General features: G+C 42.3%; 2 protein-coding genes across 3 annotated transcripts; both read right to left on the bottom strand.

The window, feature by feature from the left end:
• Nucleotides 1–1,336: 1,336 nt before the first annotated feature.
• On the bottom strand, nucleotides 1,337–4,818 carry LOC107605334 (PWWP domain-containing protein 6). 2 transcript variants are annotated; one of them, XM_016307186.3, is made up of 2 exons: nucleotides 4,661–4,818; nucleotides 1,337–4,433 (listed from the first exon to the last, which is right to left on the bottom strand). In XM_016307186.3, exon 2 carries the CDS (start codon nucleotides 4,375–4,377, stop codon nucleotides 1,603–1,605), a length of 2,775 nt encoding a protein of 924 aa, XP_016162672.1. In that variant the 5' UTR covers nucleotides 4,378–4,433; nucleotides 4,661–4,818; the 3' UTR covers nucleotides 1,337–1,602. The 2 variants fall into 2 exon arrangements, with proteins under 2 accessions (XP_016162672.1, XP_016162673.1); XM_016307187.3 differs by having other exon boundaries at nucleotides 1,337–4,428; nucleotides 4,661–4,814.
• Nucleotides 4,819–10,543: 5,725 nt separating this feature from the next.
• Nucleotides 10,544–12,413, bottom strand: LOC148561301 (uncharacterized). Its single transcript, XM_088490728.1, has 3 exons — nucleotides 11,779–12,413; nucleotides 10,832–11,370; nucleotides 10,544–10,554 (listed from the first exon to the last, which is right to left on the bottom strand). Exons 1-3 carry the CDS (start codon nucleotides 12,411–12,413, stop codon nucleotides 10,544–10,546), a joined length of 1,185 nt encoding a protein of 394 aa, XP_088346854.1.
• Between the last annotated feature and the right edge of the window lie 3,588 nt (nucleotides 12,414–16,001).

The following is a 16,001-nucleotide window of genomic DNA, read 5'->3' on the forward strand; positions in this document are numbered from 1 at the left end:
CTAGCCACGAAGTGATGAAATCAAGCTTAGTCGTGCTACATGAGAGAGCAAACGTGGCACGCCAAACCAATTGTCCCCTCCCACGAACACTAGAAGGCGTGACACTTGAAAGTCAAAACAGAAAATAAAGTATGGAAATTAAGCTCAGCCGTGCAACGTTGGAGTAGAGACGTCCAACGCTAAAACGGAAATCGTGAGTACTTGTTTTCAAAACCATGGTCCAAACAGCACTCAACCATGTGAAATGAAGGGATAATGTGTTTGTTAGTGACACATGGCATATAGACATAAATGATAGTGCCACGTATTATAATACGTTTCTACATATTAATGATGTGCTATGTGTTATTACAAAATTTGTCCACATGTCACTAGTATATTATCATTTTAAGTGATTCAAATTGATCCTTAAATTTCTATTCATGACTTATTTTAACCTCTAAAATTAAAGAACACAAATCACATTAGTCCTCAAAATAATTTCTCTCATTTTTATTTCATAAATTGAAAATTGTCATATTTAAATATCTTGAGTTTACTTGCATAATATGTTGCAAGTTAATTCTAAAATACTAAGTTTAATCTATTATTTAGCTAATAATTAATTAACATATGTGTACGCAGAGAGTAGGTACAGTTACGATTCTGAATTTATATTATCCAGCTACTCATAATTCATACTTTTTATTTTTAACAAACATTTTAGTTAATTTTTTTTAAAAAGAAGTGTACAACTAACTTTTTTTGTCAGACTACATAACAAAATAGTTAAGGCTTGTTTTTTTTCCTAGTCGGAAGATTTTATTAAAAGCTTGAGTGATTTTTTTTCTCCACGCATATTAAGGACTAAATCATGCAGATCAAATTTTCATTTAAAGGTTTATTTCTAACCTATTGGTTCACTTATCATATGTATAATTTGTCACTCTTGTAATTTCACATCGCTGGCAACACCCCCCCCCCCCCCCAAAAACAAAAAAAAGACCAAAAATACCTCACCGATCCGTAGTCCATACTCCATACGTCGTATCACAAGGGTATGACACCACACAAAGGTACACTAGTACACTACCACAGTGGCATACCTTTATAAAGTTTCCAATAATATAACTGCTTCTCTGATATTATATATAACCCAATCGACATAATAGAAGAAACAATAAAAATAAAAGGGATGTTCAACTTGCCTATATATGGCAAGGCCAAACGAGAAATGAAAACTACATATTTCTACAAATATGTTCCACGTCTCTTTGTCTAGTCAACTGCCAATGCATCAAAAAATAAAAATGATACCATAAAAGGAATCAATTGTTTCTTCACACACGAGTGAGAGTCAGGTTAAAAGAAATGATCCTTTAAAAGCTGTTTTCATCACTATGATAACAGACACGATGATCTAAAAGGCTTTTTGGTTTATACAGACTATGCATACAACATATTACATACTCTACACAAGAAAATGAAAAAATTTTCCTCTGAAATAAATCTAAGCACAAAAACGAAACAAACAGAAACCTCTAAAGAAAACAACAAATCTTAAACCTAAGCTGATTATTAGCTACATATGTATCACTTTACCAATATTCCATGTATTACGATCTATGATGATGATGAGTCAACCATTTTGTTCACGTCCTCCAAAAGCTCTTTAATCCCGCTCTTCAATTTTGTCTCCATAGCTTGTGATTTCCCATTTGATGCTTCAAGTATCGAAGACAGATACTCGAGCTTCTGCTTTATGTGGTTCAATTGGGATGCTTCCTTCTTCGGGGACAACGAATCAGATGGCTTGGTTGGAGTCTTATCTTTCTCCTTAACCTGAGATGCTTTGGACTTTGATTTTTCGCCCTTTTTCGCAGACTTGGATTCAGCAGAAAGGTAACTGAGCTTGAATCTGACTTTGGAAGATCCGAAAGGGCTTGCACTTTGCGAATGGTTCAAGGCTATTTTGGCATCAGAAGCTTTCAGAAAAGACACTTGAGCAGAGTAATTACTAGAGAATACAGTTGTTGCCGATTCGTTCAGCGCCCCGAACTTGCTATACAGTGTGATAAGGTCAGATTTTGAAGGCAGAGAGGATCCAGGCTCAAATGAGACCAAAAGTGCAACTGATGAAACATTTTCATCACTCCCTTTGACAGCCTTAGCTTCAGCAGCTTGCTTCTGATCTTCAGGTACTCCAGACATTGTTTCCTTCCTTCTTCGCTTTCTCGGCTCAGAAACGTCATTAGGTGATATCTGATTGGTTTGCTTTTCATCTTTCTTCAGCTTCCTAAGTTCAGATTCTGGGTTCTTTCTCTTCCTGCCACGTTGGTGCTTCTTGTATACCTTGTAGTAGGATCCTTCCTGATACAATGAGCTTCTAAAGACAGAAACAAAGTCCACAAAATTTTCAAGAGAACTGATTTCCCCAGGTACTAATGGATTTATAGCTGCATGGCGAACTTTGGATAAAACTTCCACTGCAGGAGTCTCTACTTTTGCTGGATCAATAACCTTGTTATTGTCTTCTGATGTTTGGTAGTTTGAACTTTCAGGGGACTTATGAACTGCCTCACCGTTAAATTTTGGAGGTTCAGGGGACTTATGAAACTGGTTGCCTGCTCTGGGCATTGCTTCAGAAACATGAGCTTTGTCAGAATCATTATGGGATTCTTTATCTAAGTCTTCCTTCCTCTGCCCTTTGGCTGGAGCAGTGAAGGGAGGGGACAAGTACTTGCTTTTCTTCCTTTCTCTTGACAAAGAACCCTTCTCATTTTGTTCTTTGGGATTCCCTTCTTTAGGCTTCTTTTTCCTCCCACTTCTATTGTTTTCATTCCCAAAAGCTTCTTTCTTCTCCTTCAACTGTGATGGTGTGCCCTTATCTCTTTTTACCTTGCCAATACTGACATCATTTGCAGCATTTGTCAAATTTCTATCAGTGCTCGGGAGTGATTCTTTCCTCTTCTGCAATGGTTTAGAAGCCACTGCATCCTCACTGCTTTTCCTCTTACTTTTAACCTTCATTTTTTCCATTGTACCTTCCTCCTTGCTTTTGGTACTAACAACTTCGTTTTCCCTCAAAATTTCAGCAATGCTTTTCTGTTTAATCCTATGAGTCGACCTATGTCCTGAAATCTCATGAGAGTAACTCAGTTCACGAGACTCTGGGTTCGTTGGCACAGTAGAGTAGTCGTCTTCGGATGGCCCTTGGACATGTGCTTCCACTCCACCCTGAATGTTACCTACATCTACTCTTTCATCCATTGAACTATCTTCAAGCCCAGGAACTGGCAGGGGTTCTTCATACTTAGGTAACTTATAACCTCCTCTTGCTAGATGAAAGGCTGAAAGCCGAGCCTTCAAGATTTCCAGGTCCAGCGTATTAGTAACGGCAATAATTTCCGCAATTTGTTTTACTCGAGAAAGTAACTCTGCTGGGTTAATCAGAAAATCCAAAAATCTCTCTACACCATTTCCAGGCACAAGAACTCCTTCCTTGATTCCAGCATTCTTAGCCAATGGCAGAGCAAAGTCAGACCTAGTTTCCTCCGAAGCACATGGACAACAATTTGTTTTGATCTCTACCAGCCTCCCCACTTCATTTACAGCTTCCTGCACAGCATTGACAAAAGACCTTGAGCTACTCTGCTTCACCATATCCTGAAAGTTCTCCCGAAACAACTTCAATTGAGAAGGATGGCACCAAGCAAAGGTTCCGTCCCCAAAGTAGGCCACAAGGAGTCTGTTCTTCTGTCTTAACTTCAAAGCAAAATCCGATGCATCTGAAGGGTCATAAATTTGGCCAGGCCACCAAGGATGACTCTTAATTTTACCCCAAACAAAATCACCAACAGAAAACCCATGTCCTTCTTCACCCAAATCTTCCACATCCAAGTCCCTATTCTCACTTGTCTCAGTAACCGGAACATCTTTACTCACAATTTTTCCAAATTGATCACCTTCTTCTTCACTTCTCTTCCAATATTTTCTTCCTCTTTCCATTCCAACACCAAAAGAACCACCACTTCCATAGTTCAACTTCTCAGAATCTCCACTATCACTTCCAAAGGAATACGTCAACCGTCTCCCACTTCCTTTCATTTTCAACAAAGAGGAGACCCCATTCATCTCCGAATCAGCCAAACCTTGACAACCATCTTCCACTTCTCTCCCAACAGAGCCACACCTAACCCTGTTCTTAACCAATTCAACACCACCTCCACCACCATCATCATCATCACCTTGGCTTCCATGACTTGAAAAACCTACTCCGTTTTCTATTGCTCCTCCTTTCAGAGCACAAAGAGCTTCTCTGAGCTCATTCTTGTCATTTTCTGGCGAAGGAGATGAACACCCAGCTGGGTTTTTCGATGGTGTCTCTACCGTGCCCATCAAAGAAATTATATATTGTTCTCTTTTGATGGGTAAAATACTAAAATCAACCTATCCTGCGAGAACAGGAAAGAAAATCAACACATTCTAGGGTTTTGGTTGCAAGAAATGGAATTATGGAGAAGAAAAAAATATTACTCACTACTAATTACGGGAAAAAGAAAAAAGAAGAAAAAGAAATACTAGCCCCAAAAATGTAATAAAATAATTTTAAATATATGCACTAAACAAGAATCAAATATCAATGAACATAAGCATAACAGAGGAAATAAAATAAGTATACCTGAAGAACAAAAGTTAGGGTTGCAAAGAAGATTATTATGACTTGTGCCAATTCTCAAATCGAAACCATTGACTTTATAATCTGATCAGAGAGGCATAGGAGATGGATGAGGAATGTGATTCTTGGACAAGATAAAATTTTTAACTTTTTATATGATTAATTAATTAATAGTTGTTATTATTTATATTTATTAACAATAAAAACAGAAGATGAAGTCAAAGTCACAGTCAAGTTTATCAAACTGTGAGAGATGTAGCAAATTCTCGAATATAAAGTTGTTTATCTCGTGAACTAACGAGATAATGGGGAGAACTTTGAGTTTCTCTTGGAAGTTGGAACTGTCGTCACGGTTGCGGCTAAGCGGTGGAGAAGGTCGAATAATTTTCATCTCACCTTTAATTCGTCTGTTTTTTTCTACAACCATTAGTGACTTGATTTAGGAGTCGTCATTTCTTTTTCGTCCCTAACCCGAAGGAGCAGGGTAGCACACGAAGTCACTATCACGTGACTAGGTTTTTTACATAGTTTTTTCTTTTTTTTTTTTCTTTTAAACATGGTAAAGTATTTAATTTTTGAGTAACTTAAAAAATTTTACAAAAAAGTTCCCAAAATTAGTAATATTATTAAGACTTTAAGAGATAAAAATGACAAAAACATATTCTAAAAAGTATTGTGATATGGATGTGGATATCCATTCAATTAATGATATGTAACTTTGATTCATTATATGAGCGGCTGTATTTTTTTACGATAGAATGAAAAGCTCTCAAGTTAAACTAAACTTAAATGAAGTTGAAAAAATAAACATTGTGTGTGTATAAATAGTGGGGAGGTCTTAAACAATACATGTATAAGTGTGCAACAAAATACTCTTCTCTTTCATATATATAATAACTTTCTCTCTTTTCTCTATCTCTTTGTGAGTATAAGCTGCAACATATATAATATTAGTAAAAATATATAAATCACTTTTATTATAGTGAGATAATAGTATTGGTAAACATTAATATTATGGTCTTCTATTTATACCTTTTTATTTTATATTTTTTTCTTATTTATTTATTTTACAATACGTTATCAGCACGAGATTCTGATCAAATTTTAAGAAGATTCAGATAATAAATTTTCATTATATCAAATCTCTCTCATCTTGAATTTAATGCTCTTGATATATTTGGAACAAGTATTTATCATGGATACTAGATGTTGAAATCCATCTTGATTCAATGGATCTAAGAAATACCATTAAGGCTGAAAATAATACATCCCAAAGGATAAAGGCAAACCATTATCTTCCTTTGTGGTCATCTTGACAAAAAATTGAAAAATGAATATCTTACACTAAAAGATCCTGCAAATATGTGGAAAAACCTTGAAAAAAGGTATAATCATCAAAAGAAGTGATACTTCCTCAAACCCGATATGAGTGGACGCACTTACGTCTACAGGATTTTAAATCCGTAAATGAATACGATTCAATAATGTTCCAAATTACCTCACGAATAAAATTATCTGGGAAAAAGATAACTGATAATGACATGTTAGAGAAAAATTTTCCGACCTTTCATGCCTCGACTATGCTCCTGTAGCAGCAGTATCGAGAAAAAGAATTTAAAAAATATTCTAAGTCAATTTCTTGTCTTCTTGTTGTTAAGCGTAACAATGAATTGCTTTTAAAAAAATCATGAAGCGCGCCCAGCTGGCGCTGCTCTATTTCCTAAAACAAATGTGGCAAATTATAACTCCAGAAGAGGTAAATTGCAAGGTTTTGGTAACAAGAAAAATTATTGAAGGAAGAAAAATTATTGTTATGGCCTGGCCCAAACCCCCTACGGTTCGGCCCGACCCGAGCGCCATCCGACCCGGACACGCGTCCCGCGACCAACCCGGACACGCGTCCCGGACAGTTCACGCATGGCTGTGAGGTAAAGTCCCTAAGAACGTGGGCCTGCCCTCATTGGGCCCACCTCTGACAGTATATAAGGGGAAGATTTACTCTTCCCCCAAGGTACCTAACATATCACATCACCCCTTTTCGCCTGCACATTACTGACAAGAGCGTCGAAGTGTCTTTGCAGGTGGCACCCCCCTTTTTTTACACGAAGTACTCGGGACCTCGCAAACCCTAGGCCGGTAGTCCACGACGTGACGAGCCCCTACCATCTCCGAGGATTTCAACCCGAACCGTCCGGTAACCGACCTACCGAACATTGGCGCCATCTGTGGGGACTTGTCCATGGACTTCGTGCTAGTCCAAACTGGGACAGGCTGCGAGGCCGTACCTGGAGGCGACGCCGCCGGGACGGAAACCCGACAACATCCAAGGTCGCCCCCGAGGGACGCAACCCAATCACATGAGGGACGCCCCTTCGGGGGACCGGAGACAACCACGCCAGAATAATGCAAGAGTTACGCCACAGAATACAAGACCTAGAACGCCGGTTAGCAGATAGGGAACGCGACCAACGCACCCCAGAGCAGAGTCACTCCCGCTCTCGCTCCAGGAGTCGCTCCAGACGCACGCCTACCCCCCAAGCTGAGTCCGAAAGCACCGAGGGGAGACGGCGCGCGAGAAGATGTCGTGACCCCGTCATCTACGCCACACGTGAGAGGCGGCATACCGCGAACCGCGAGGATGAGGACACTCGTCGGGAGAGCTACGAAGGAAGAACGACGGGAACCCGAGGACCCGTAATAATGGGAGCGACCCCTTTCCACCGCCATACTCGAGGTCCGGCTACCAAAGCACTTTGACAAGCCAACGGACATGAGGTACGATGGAACGCAAGACCCACTGGAACACCTTACGGCCTTCGAGGCCAGGATGAACCTAGAAGGAGTGGGAGACGAGGTGAGGTGCCGCGCTTTTCCGGTCACCCTAGCAGGACCTGCAATACGGTGGTTCAATAACCTCCCGCAGGGCTCGGTGACCCAATTCTCCGACATCAGCCACGCCTTCCTCGCTCAGTTCACGACCAGGATCGCCAAAGCCAAGCATCCGATCAATCTGCTGGGAGTGACCCAGAGAGCCGGAGAGCCGACCAGGAAGTACTTAGACCGTTTCAACGACGAATGCTTAGAAATCGACGGATTGACGGACTCCGTGGCAAGCTTGTGCTTGACAAACGGGCTCCTGAATGAGGATTTCAGAAAGCACCTCACCACAAAGCCAGTATGGACAATGCAGGAGATCCAATGCGTGGCTAAGGAGTATATTAACGACGAAGAAGTCAGCCGGGTCGTGGCTGCCAATAAACGGCAACCCCCCTACAACCAAACCCGACACTACGAGGGTGGAGAAAGACAAAAGGAACACGCCAGGGACGGCGGTCCAAGTAAGGCACCTAAGCCATTCCCCCGAGTCGGGAAGTTTACCAACTACACCCCCCTCACGGCACCAATCACGGAAGTTTACCAACAGATAGCCGAGAAGGGGATACTATCGAGACCCCGGCCTCTAAAGGACAGGACGGAGGAAAACAAAAATTTGTTGTTATGCGGCCTTTCGATGCTAGGTAGATATGTTAGGGGAGGGGTACCATTCCAGGGTAGGTTTTTAGGTGACTTGTGGGATATATGTAGCTTTGGCCATGCTCGATCTTAACTGTTGAGTAGGGTAAACATGGTTTCTGGGTTTTATCCGGGCTCCCGACCTCATAGACTAATGGAGTGGTACCACCACTGTAGGTATGCCTTGCGTCGTCGCCCGGACTTCTACCTCTGGTGCAAACTACGACCCCTACGCCTGGGTGACCTCAGACGTAAAGGACTCGCTTAACCAGATGAATCTGGAAGAGCTGACAGAATTCTGACAAGCCGGGTACCTATGTGGGGGGACAGACGAGGAGACCAACTACGAGACCTTCGTTCCTGCCCCCAACGAGCGGTTGTACGAGATCAACCTCCGTTCTCCCCGGGTCGCTGACTGGATCTGGTTTTACAAGGCCATGTTCACCCAGGTCGGCGTTCGCCTACCCTTCTCTGACTTTCAGATGTCGCTCCTCAATCGGATATCCGTGTCGCCGTCGCAGCTCCATCCGAACAGCTGGGCTTCTATCCGCTGTTTCGAGATGGTTTGTGAATATCTCGAGCTGCCGGCGTCAGTGGATGTCTTCCTCTTTTTCTTCAGTCTCACCAACCCCTCCAAACAAGGGAAGGCGAGAAAAGGTTTCCTTTCTTTCCGGTCTGCCCAAGGTCGGAGGATATTTGGTCTGTTTGAGGACTCTTACCATGGGTTCAAAGACAAATTCTTCAAAGCTCGCCCCGCTAAAGGTCGCCATCCCTTTTGGTTATCGTTAGAGGGGGAGCGCCTCATCCCAACTTATTGGAGTTTTGGGGCGGGGTCTAATTCTTTTATTAAGGTGACGTATAAAGGGATGTCCCCTGTAGATAAGAAAATAGCCGATGTGTTGTTTGCCCTTTTTGGGAAGAACCCCGTGAACCCCCATCTCCTCATGGGTGAACGGGAGGCCGCCAGGAGCTATATCCGTGAGTCGTTTTGTTTTGTGCTTGTACTGTTTATCATCGCTTGTTTTACTTGATCTAACGACTGATGTGTTTATCTGTTTGCTGCAGTGGAGATGTCTGCCTCAGTAACGGGGCTTGAAAATTTGATGAAGACCTTCTTCGAGGACAGTGATGAAGAGAAGGCCGAAGAGGAAGATGCCGGGAAGTCGGGGAGCCCTTCCGGGGAGAAGGAGCATCAGGCTGTGCCCTCTCCCCAGGATACCGGTATGTCGGAGAAGAACTCGGCAGGGGCGCAGGCTTCCCCCATTCCCGATGAGGTGGTCGTTGGTGGGCATTCGTCCTCTACCCATCAGGAAGATGATGATGTGGAACTTATCCACACCCCTAAGAAGCGGAGGGCGTCTGCCAGCCCGGAAGGGACTCTCACCATTATGGAAAGAAATTTTGATGCTACAAAGTTTATTGACTCCCAGCTGATCCCTGGGACGGAGGAGCATTTTCATGGAACCGACCTGGCTGGACAGGCGAGATGGATGTACCGTACTTTGCTCCGGGGGGCCGTGATAGCTCGAAAGGCTGAGTTCGAGTTGTCGGAAATGCAGGCTTTCCAGAGGAAACTTGAGTCCTCAGGCAAGGCGAACAATGACTTTAAGGTGCAAGTCGAGCTGCTCCAGAGTCAGTTGTCCGAGATGGGGGAGAAGCTCAAGGCTTCTGAGGAGAAGGCGTCATCTGCCGCAGAGAAATTGAAGGCTTCCGACGAGACGGTGGCCCGCTTAGCCGAGCGGGAAATGACCCTGGAGAGCCAGCTGAATGCCGCTCAGGGTCGGGTGGCGGTCTTGGAGAAGGAGCGTGACCAAGCCGTTTCGTTGGCTAAAGCCGCTAAAGTCGAGGTCGAGGAGCTCAAGAAGAAGCTTAAAGTGACCAAGGAGCAAGGGAAGAACGCGATCTCCATGACTGAGGACGCTCTAAAGGCCCAGGTGAAGATCGTGGCTCCCGACTTCGACACATTGGCTATTGGGGTCTTCAAAATGATCCAGGACGGCAAGATTGTTGACATGCCTAGAAAGTGATCTCTTGTAACTGGTTTGGTGTGGATTTGTTGAACATTTCGTTGTGAGTTTATCACTTTTATGCTTAACTAGTTGCTTGGTCGACTTACCATTATTATCGTTTATCTTGTTTGGCGTTTAATTTTCGTTACCGTCTTTTCGGGGCAGGCTTATTGCTTGTGCCCGTTTTGCCGTTTGCGTTGGTAATCCGATTAGAACCGTTGTGGTTTTATTTATGAAGCCGCTCGATATGGCTGTGGTTCCGTTGGCTTTCCGGGGTGATCAGTCCCGGATTGCCGTTTACGAGTACGATCTCGTGAGGTACGTGTTGGAAGATAATAGATGGAAGAATTTGGACAAGTAAGAATTAGTCGTTAGCTAGGCAAGTTTATGAACACAATAGGCATTTGATAAAAGTGAATAATTGGGAATTAACATTTGATCAAGGCAAGACTCTACCCAGCTTAATAGGCCGCTTGGTCGGTGAGCCCGAGCTACGAATAGAATCTCCTCAGGTTACCTGCGTTCCATGTTCTCGGGATCTCCCTGCCGTCGAGTCTTTCCAGCTTGTAGGCGCCTTTACCGAGCACTTCCTTGATTCTGTAGGGACCTTCCCAATTTGCCGCCAGTTTTCCTTCTCCTGGGGTCGGTAAACCGACGTCGTTGCGTCGTAGGACGAGGTCTCTTTCCCCAAAATCCCTCCTGAGGACTTTAGTGTTGTAGCGCAGAGTTATTCTTTGTTTTAATGCTGTTTCTGACAAGTGGGCCATCTCTCTGGTCTCTTCCACCAGGTCCTTTTCCACCGCTTCGTCTACTCCTGCGAGAAGTAGCCGTGGACTCGGTTCGCCAATTTCCACGGGTATCACTGCGTCGACCCCGTACGTTAGGCGGAAGGGGGTTTCCCCGGTGGAGCTTTGCTCGGTTGTCCGGTAGGACCAGAGGACCGAAGCGAGCTCGTCGGCCCATGCGCCTTTCTTGTTGTCTAAGCGTTTCTTGAGGACCATCAGGATGACTTTGTTTGCGGACTCTCCTTGTCCGTTTGTCTGGGGATGTTCTACTGAGGAAAACTTTTGTTTTATGCCCAGGCCGGTGAGGAATTCCGTGAACTTCTTATCAGTGAACTGCGTCCCATTGTCCGAAATGATGACCTCCGGTATACCGAAACGGGTTATCACTTGTCTCCACATGAACTTCCTGCAATTGGATGAGGATATGCTGGCTAGTGGTTCCGCCTCTATCCATTTGGTGTAGTAGTCGATGGCGACTATGAGATATTTAACTTATCCTGGGCCAACTGGGAAAGGTCCTAGGAGGTCGACTCCCTATTGAGCGAAAGGTCGTGTAGACGTCAGTAAACTCAGCTCGGAAGCCGGCGCTTTGTGAAAGTTGGCGTTTTCTTGACACTTTACGCATTTCCTGACAAATTCTTTGGAGTCTCTCATCATTGATGGCCAGTAATATCCAGCTCGGATGAGCTTCCTTGCTAGGGCTTTGCCCCCGATGTGGTGGCCGCAGCATCCCTCGTGGACTTCTCTAAGTACATAGTCTGTCTGATCGGGATGTAAGCACTTCAATAGGGGTTGGCTGAGCCCCTTTCTGAACAGTTGCCCTTGTACGATTGCGTATCTGGCTGCCTCCCTTCTCAACGTTTTGGTTGCTTTCTCATCGTCAGGTAACTTGCCGTGTTCCAGGAAGTTTGTGATGGGGTCCAACCAAGAGGGGCTTGACTCCGTCAAATGGAGGGCAACCGTTGGTTCCTTCACCATGCCCTGGATGAGAGATTGGTTGCCCGTTCCTGGCTTCGTGCTCGCTAGTTTAGACAGGAGGTCTGCCCGTGTGTTCCTTTCTCTTGGGACGTGCTGGACCGTGACCTCTTGGAACTGTCTTGTCAATTCTCTAACCTTTTCCAAATATTTTTGTAGGAGGGGGTCCCTGGCTTGATAGCTTCCGTTTACTTGCGAGGTGACGACTTGCGAGTCGCTGCATACTTCCAGCCTTGTTGCCCCGACTTCCCGAGCTAGTGTTAGTCCACCTAAGAGGGCTTCATATTCCGCTTGATTGTTCGACACGGGGAATTCGAACTTGGTCGATTGCTCATAAATGACTCCCGCTGAGCTCTCTAAGATGACCCCGGCTCCCCCGGACGTTTGGTTGAAGGCACCGTCTACGTGGAGCCTCCACCGTGTGCCCGTTTCCTCGGGGGGATCACCCGTTACCTCTACCAAGAAATCTGCCATCGCTTGCGCCTTGATTGCATGTCGGGGCTCATATTGCAAGTCATATTGGGAGAGCTCAATGGCCCAAGTCATCATCCAAACACAATATCTACCTAGCATCAAAAGGCCGCATAACAACAAATTCCAAACAAAACAGCAAGGACACTAAGCAGATACAACAAACACACAATAAACATAGCAGAAAAGAGAGGAGCCAGAGGATTACCTGAATTCATTGAAGCTAGAAGAATGAGAGGAAGATGTTCGAAGAAAACCGCAACAACACTCTAGAATTCCCAAGGGAAGAGGAAGGAGATAGCAAGGAAATGGAAGAAACAAGAGCGCAAAAGGAGGAAAAAGTGGAAGGTAAACTATTTAAAACTGCCACCCAGGAAGCGCGAAAGACTTGGGGGCAAAATAGTACTTACACGCAGGGTTTTTGCAACCCATTATGAGCATTTAATGCTCAGCGCAAAGAACGAAGCGGTGAACGGTTACTTCAGCAACCAAGAGACACGCGCGCAGGGGGCATGTCCCTTCCACGAGCGGCCGACCTAACGAGTATGAACGAAGCGAGAAGCAACACGCCGCTGATAGCTCCCATGACTATCATTGGCGCGTGGGGGCACTGTTACGGCCTGGCCCAAACCCCCTACGGTTCGGCCCGACCCGAGCGCCATCCGACCCGGACACGCGTCCCGCGACCAACCCGGACACGCGTCTTGGACAGTTCACGCATGGCTGTGAGGTAACATCCCTAAGAACGTGGGCCCACCCTCATTGGGCCCACCTCTGACAGTATATAAGGGGAAGATTTACTCTTCCCCCAAGGTACGTAACATATCACATCACCCCTTTTCGCCTGCACATTACTGACAAGAGCGTCGGAGTGTCTTTGCAGGTGGCACCCCCCTTTTTTACACGAAGTACTCGGGACCTCGCACACCCTAGGCCGGTAGTCCACGACGTGACGAGCCCCTACCATCTCCGAGGATTTCAACCCGAACCGTCCGGTAACCGACCTACCGAATAATTATGTTCACAAGAAAGGATCTCATCAGAAGTGGGATAAAGAAAGAAACAATGAGAAAAATAAATCAATAGAGGATAAATGTTTTCGCTGTGGTGAAAAAGGCCACTGGTCACGTACTTGTCATACCCCAAGGCATCTAGTTGATCTTTATCAAACATTTTTGAAAAAAAGATGACAAAGGAAAGAAGACAAATTTTGTTTCAAAGGATGTTGTTGAAAATTACACCACTCATTATGAAATATCTTATTTCTTTGAGGATCTTAAAGGAAATATTGGTCATTTGATCAATGATAGAAAAGTTTAATACGTGGGTTTGTTAATTACTCATGTAAATAAATAATGTAAGAAATTTTTTGTTAAGTTTTATTTTTTATGTATTTAAATTTTAAGTATGATGTATATAAATAATGTTTAATAAAATATTAATGTTTATGTTTATAAATTTCAAAATTACTAAATGTGTCAAGTTCTAAAATAATAATAATAGTAATAATAATAAAATTTTTAGTATATGACACTATTTTTATGTACAATGCTTCTTAGAAAAATAATTCCAATCAGGAATATAATTTTACTGTGCATATACTTTTCCTCATTTTATTATTATTTGTTTTTGAAAAAAATGACAAGGACATATAATGAAGATATTTGTCCTGTTGATAGTGCAAGTTCGCATACCATTCTCAAAAGTAATATATATTTTACACATCTTGTACCAAAAGAAAAATACGTTAATACTATTATTGGCTTAGGCAATGTGATAGAAGACTCCAGAAGAGCTATAATTTTGTTTACCTGAAGAACAAAATTCATAATAAATAATGCACTATTGTATATTAAATCTCTAAGGAATTTGTTGAGTTTTAAAGATATTCGCCGAAATGGATATCATATTGAAACAATGAATGAGGGAAATCATGAGTATTTATATATCACAACTCATGATTCAAATAAAAATGTTATATTAGAAAAGTTACCTTCACTTTCATCCGGATTATATTATACTAAAATTAGTGCAATTGAATCACATGCCATTGTAAATCCGAAGTTTACCAATCCAAATGAATTTATAATGTGGCATGATCGATTGGATCATCCGTGAACAGTCATGATGCAGAGAATTATTGAAAACTCCCATGGAAATTCATTAAATAAATCTAGTGAATTTTGTTGTGCTACATGTTCTCAAGAAAAGCTAATTTTAAGACCATCACCAGTAAAGATTGGATTTGAATCCCTTGAATTCCTAGAAATGATTCAAGGCGATATATGTGGACCTATTCATCCACCATGTAGATCTTTTAGATATTTTATGGTCCTAATAGATGCATCTTCGAGATGGTCACATGTGTGCTTATTGTCTTTTCGTAACCTATCGTTTGCGAGATTACTTGCTTAAATTATTCAACTAAAAGTACAATTTTCAGAAAATCCAATTAAAGCAATATATCTTGATAATGCTGGTAAATTTACTTCCTAAACCTTTGATGCTTATTGTATGGCTAATAGAATAAGCATTGAACATCCAGTAGCTCATGTTCATACACAAAATGGGTTAGCAAGATCACTTAGTAAATGCCTCCAATTAATTGCTAGACCCTTACTTATGAGAACAAATCTCCCAACCTCGGCTTAGGGCATGCTATTTTACATGCTGTGGCACTTATTCGTTTGAGGTCAACAAGTTACTATCAATTTTCTTCTATGCAATTAGTTTTTGGCCAACAGCCAAATATTTTTCATTTAAAAATATTTGGGTATGCGATATATGTTCCCATTGCACCACTTTCTCGCACCAAAATGGGACCCCAAAAAATATTGGAGATATATGTTGGATATAGTTCTCCATCTATAGTAAGGTATCTTGAGATACAAACTGGAGATGCATTATTTAAAGGCCGATTTGCATATTGTTATTCTAATGAATCAAAATTTTCAACATTAGGGGGAGAGAATAAGCTTCCTAAAAAGGAACTTAATTGGAATGCATCATCATTGGAGCATTTAAATCCTCGATCAGGGCAATATAAACTAAAAGTTCAAAAGATTATACATTTGCAAAGAATAGCAAATAAATGTTCTGATGCATTTTTTTATACGAAAAGGATAACTAAATCCTATATACCAGCTGAAAATGCTCCAATTCGAATTAATACCCCAGTCAAACAAATGGCCATCGAAACAAATTCACATCAAAAGCGTGGTAGGTCTGTCGGTTCCAAAGACAAAAATTCTCGAAAAATAAAAGAGGTAAATAGTATTCCTGTCGAAAAAAATAAAGACATAGTAAAGACACCTGCAGTTGTCCAAAATTCTGATATAGTTTTGATGGCAAAAGATATTCATGTACCTGAAATTTGTGAAAATGACGAGATCTCGATAAATTATATATTTATAAAAGAAAAATAGGACCAAAATAAAACAATTACCAATGAAATATTTGCATATAATGTGACATTACATATCATACATGAAAATAAGGATATTGAACCAAGAACAGTTGAAAAATGTTGACAAAGGAATGACTGGCTGAAATAGAAAGAAGCTATGAAGGTTGAGTTAGACTCACTTGCAA

The sequence above is a fragment of the Arachis ipaensis genome, chromosome B6, assembly GCF_059453495.1.
Source record: "Arachis ipaensis isolate K30076 ecotype BB chromosome B6, ASM5945349v1, whole genome shotgun sequence".
NCBI lineage: Eukaryota > Viridiplantae > Streptophyta > Magnoliopsida > Fabales > Fabaceae > Arachis > Arachis ipaensis.

Coding starts and splice junctions, on each gene's coding strand:
- LOC107605334 (XM_016307186.3), bottom strand. CDS start 4,377: ATGGGCACGGTAGAGACACCATCGAAAAACCCAGCTGGGTGTTCATCT.
- LOC148561301 (XM_088490728.1), bottom strand. CDS start 12,413: ATGGCAGATTTCTTGGTAGAGGTAACGGGTGATCCCCCCGAGGAAACG. Junction 11,371..11,778: donor GCAATCGTACAAGGGCAACT/GTTCAGAAAGGG, acceptor ATCCAATTGCAG/GAAGTTCATGTGGAGACAAG.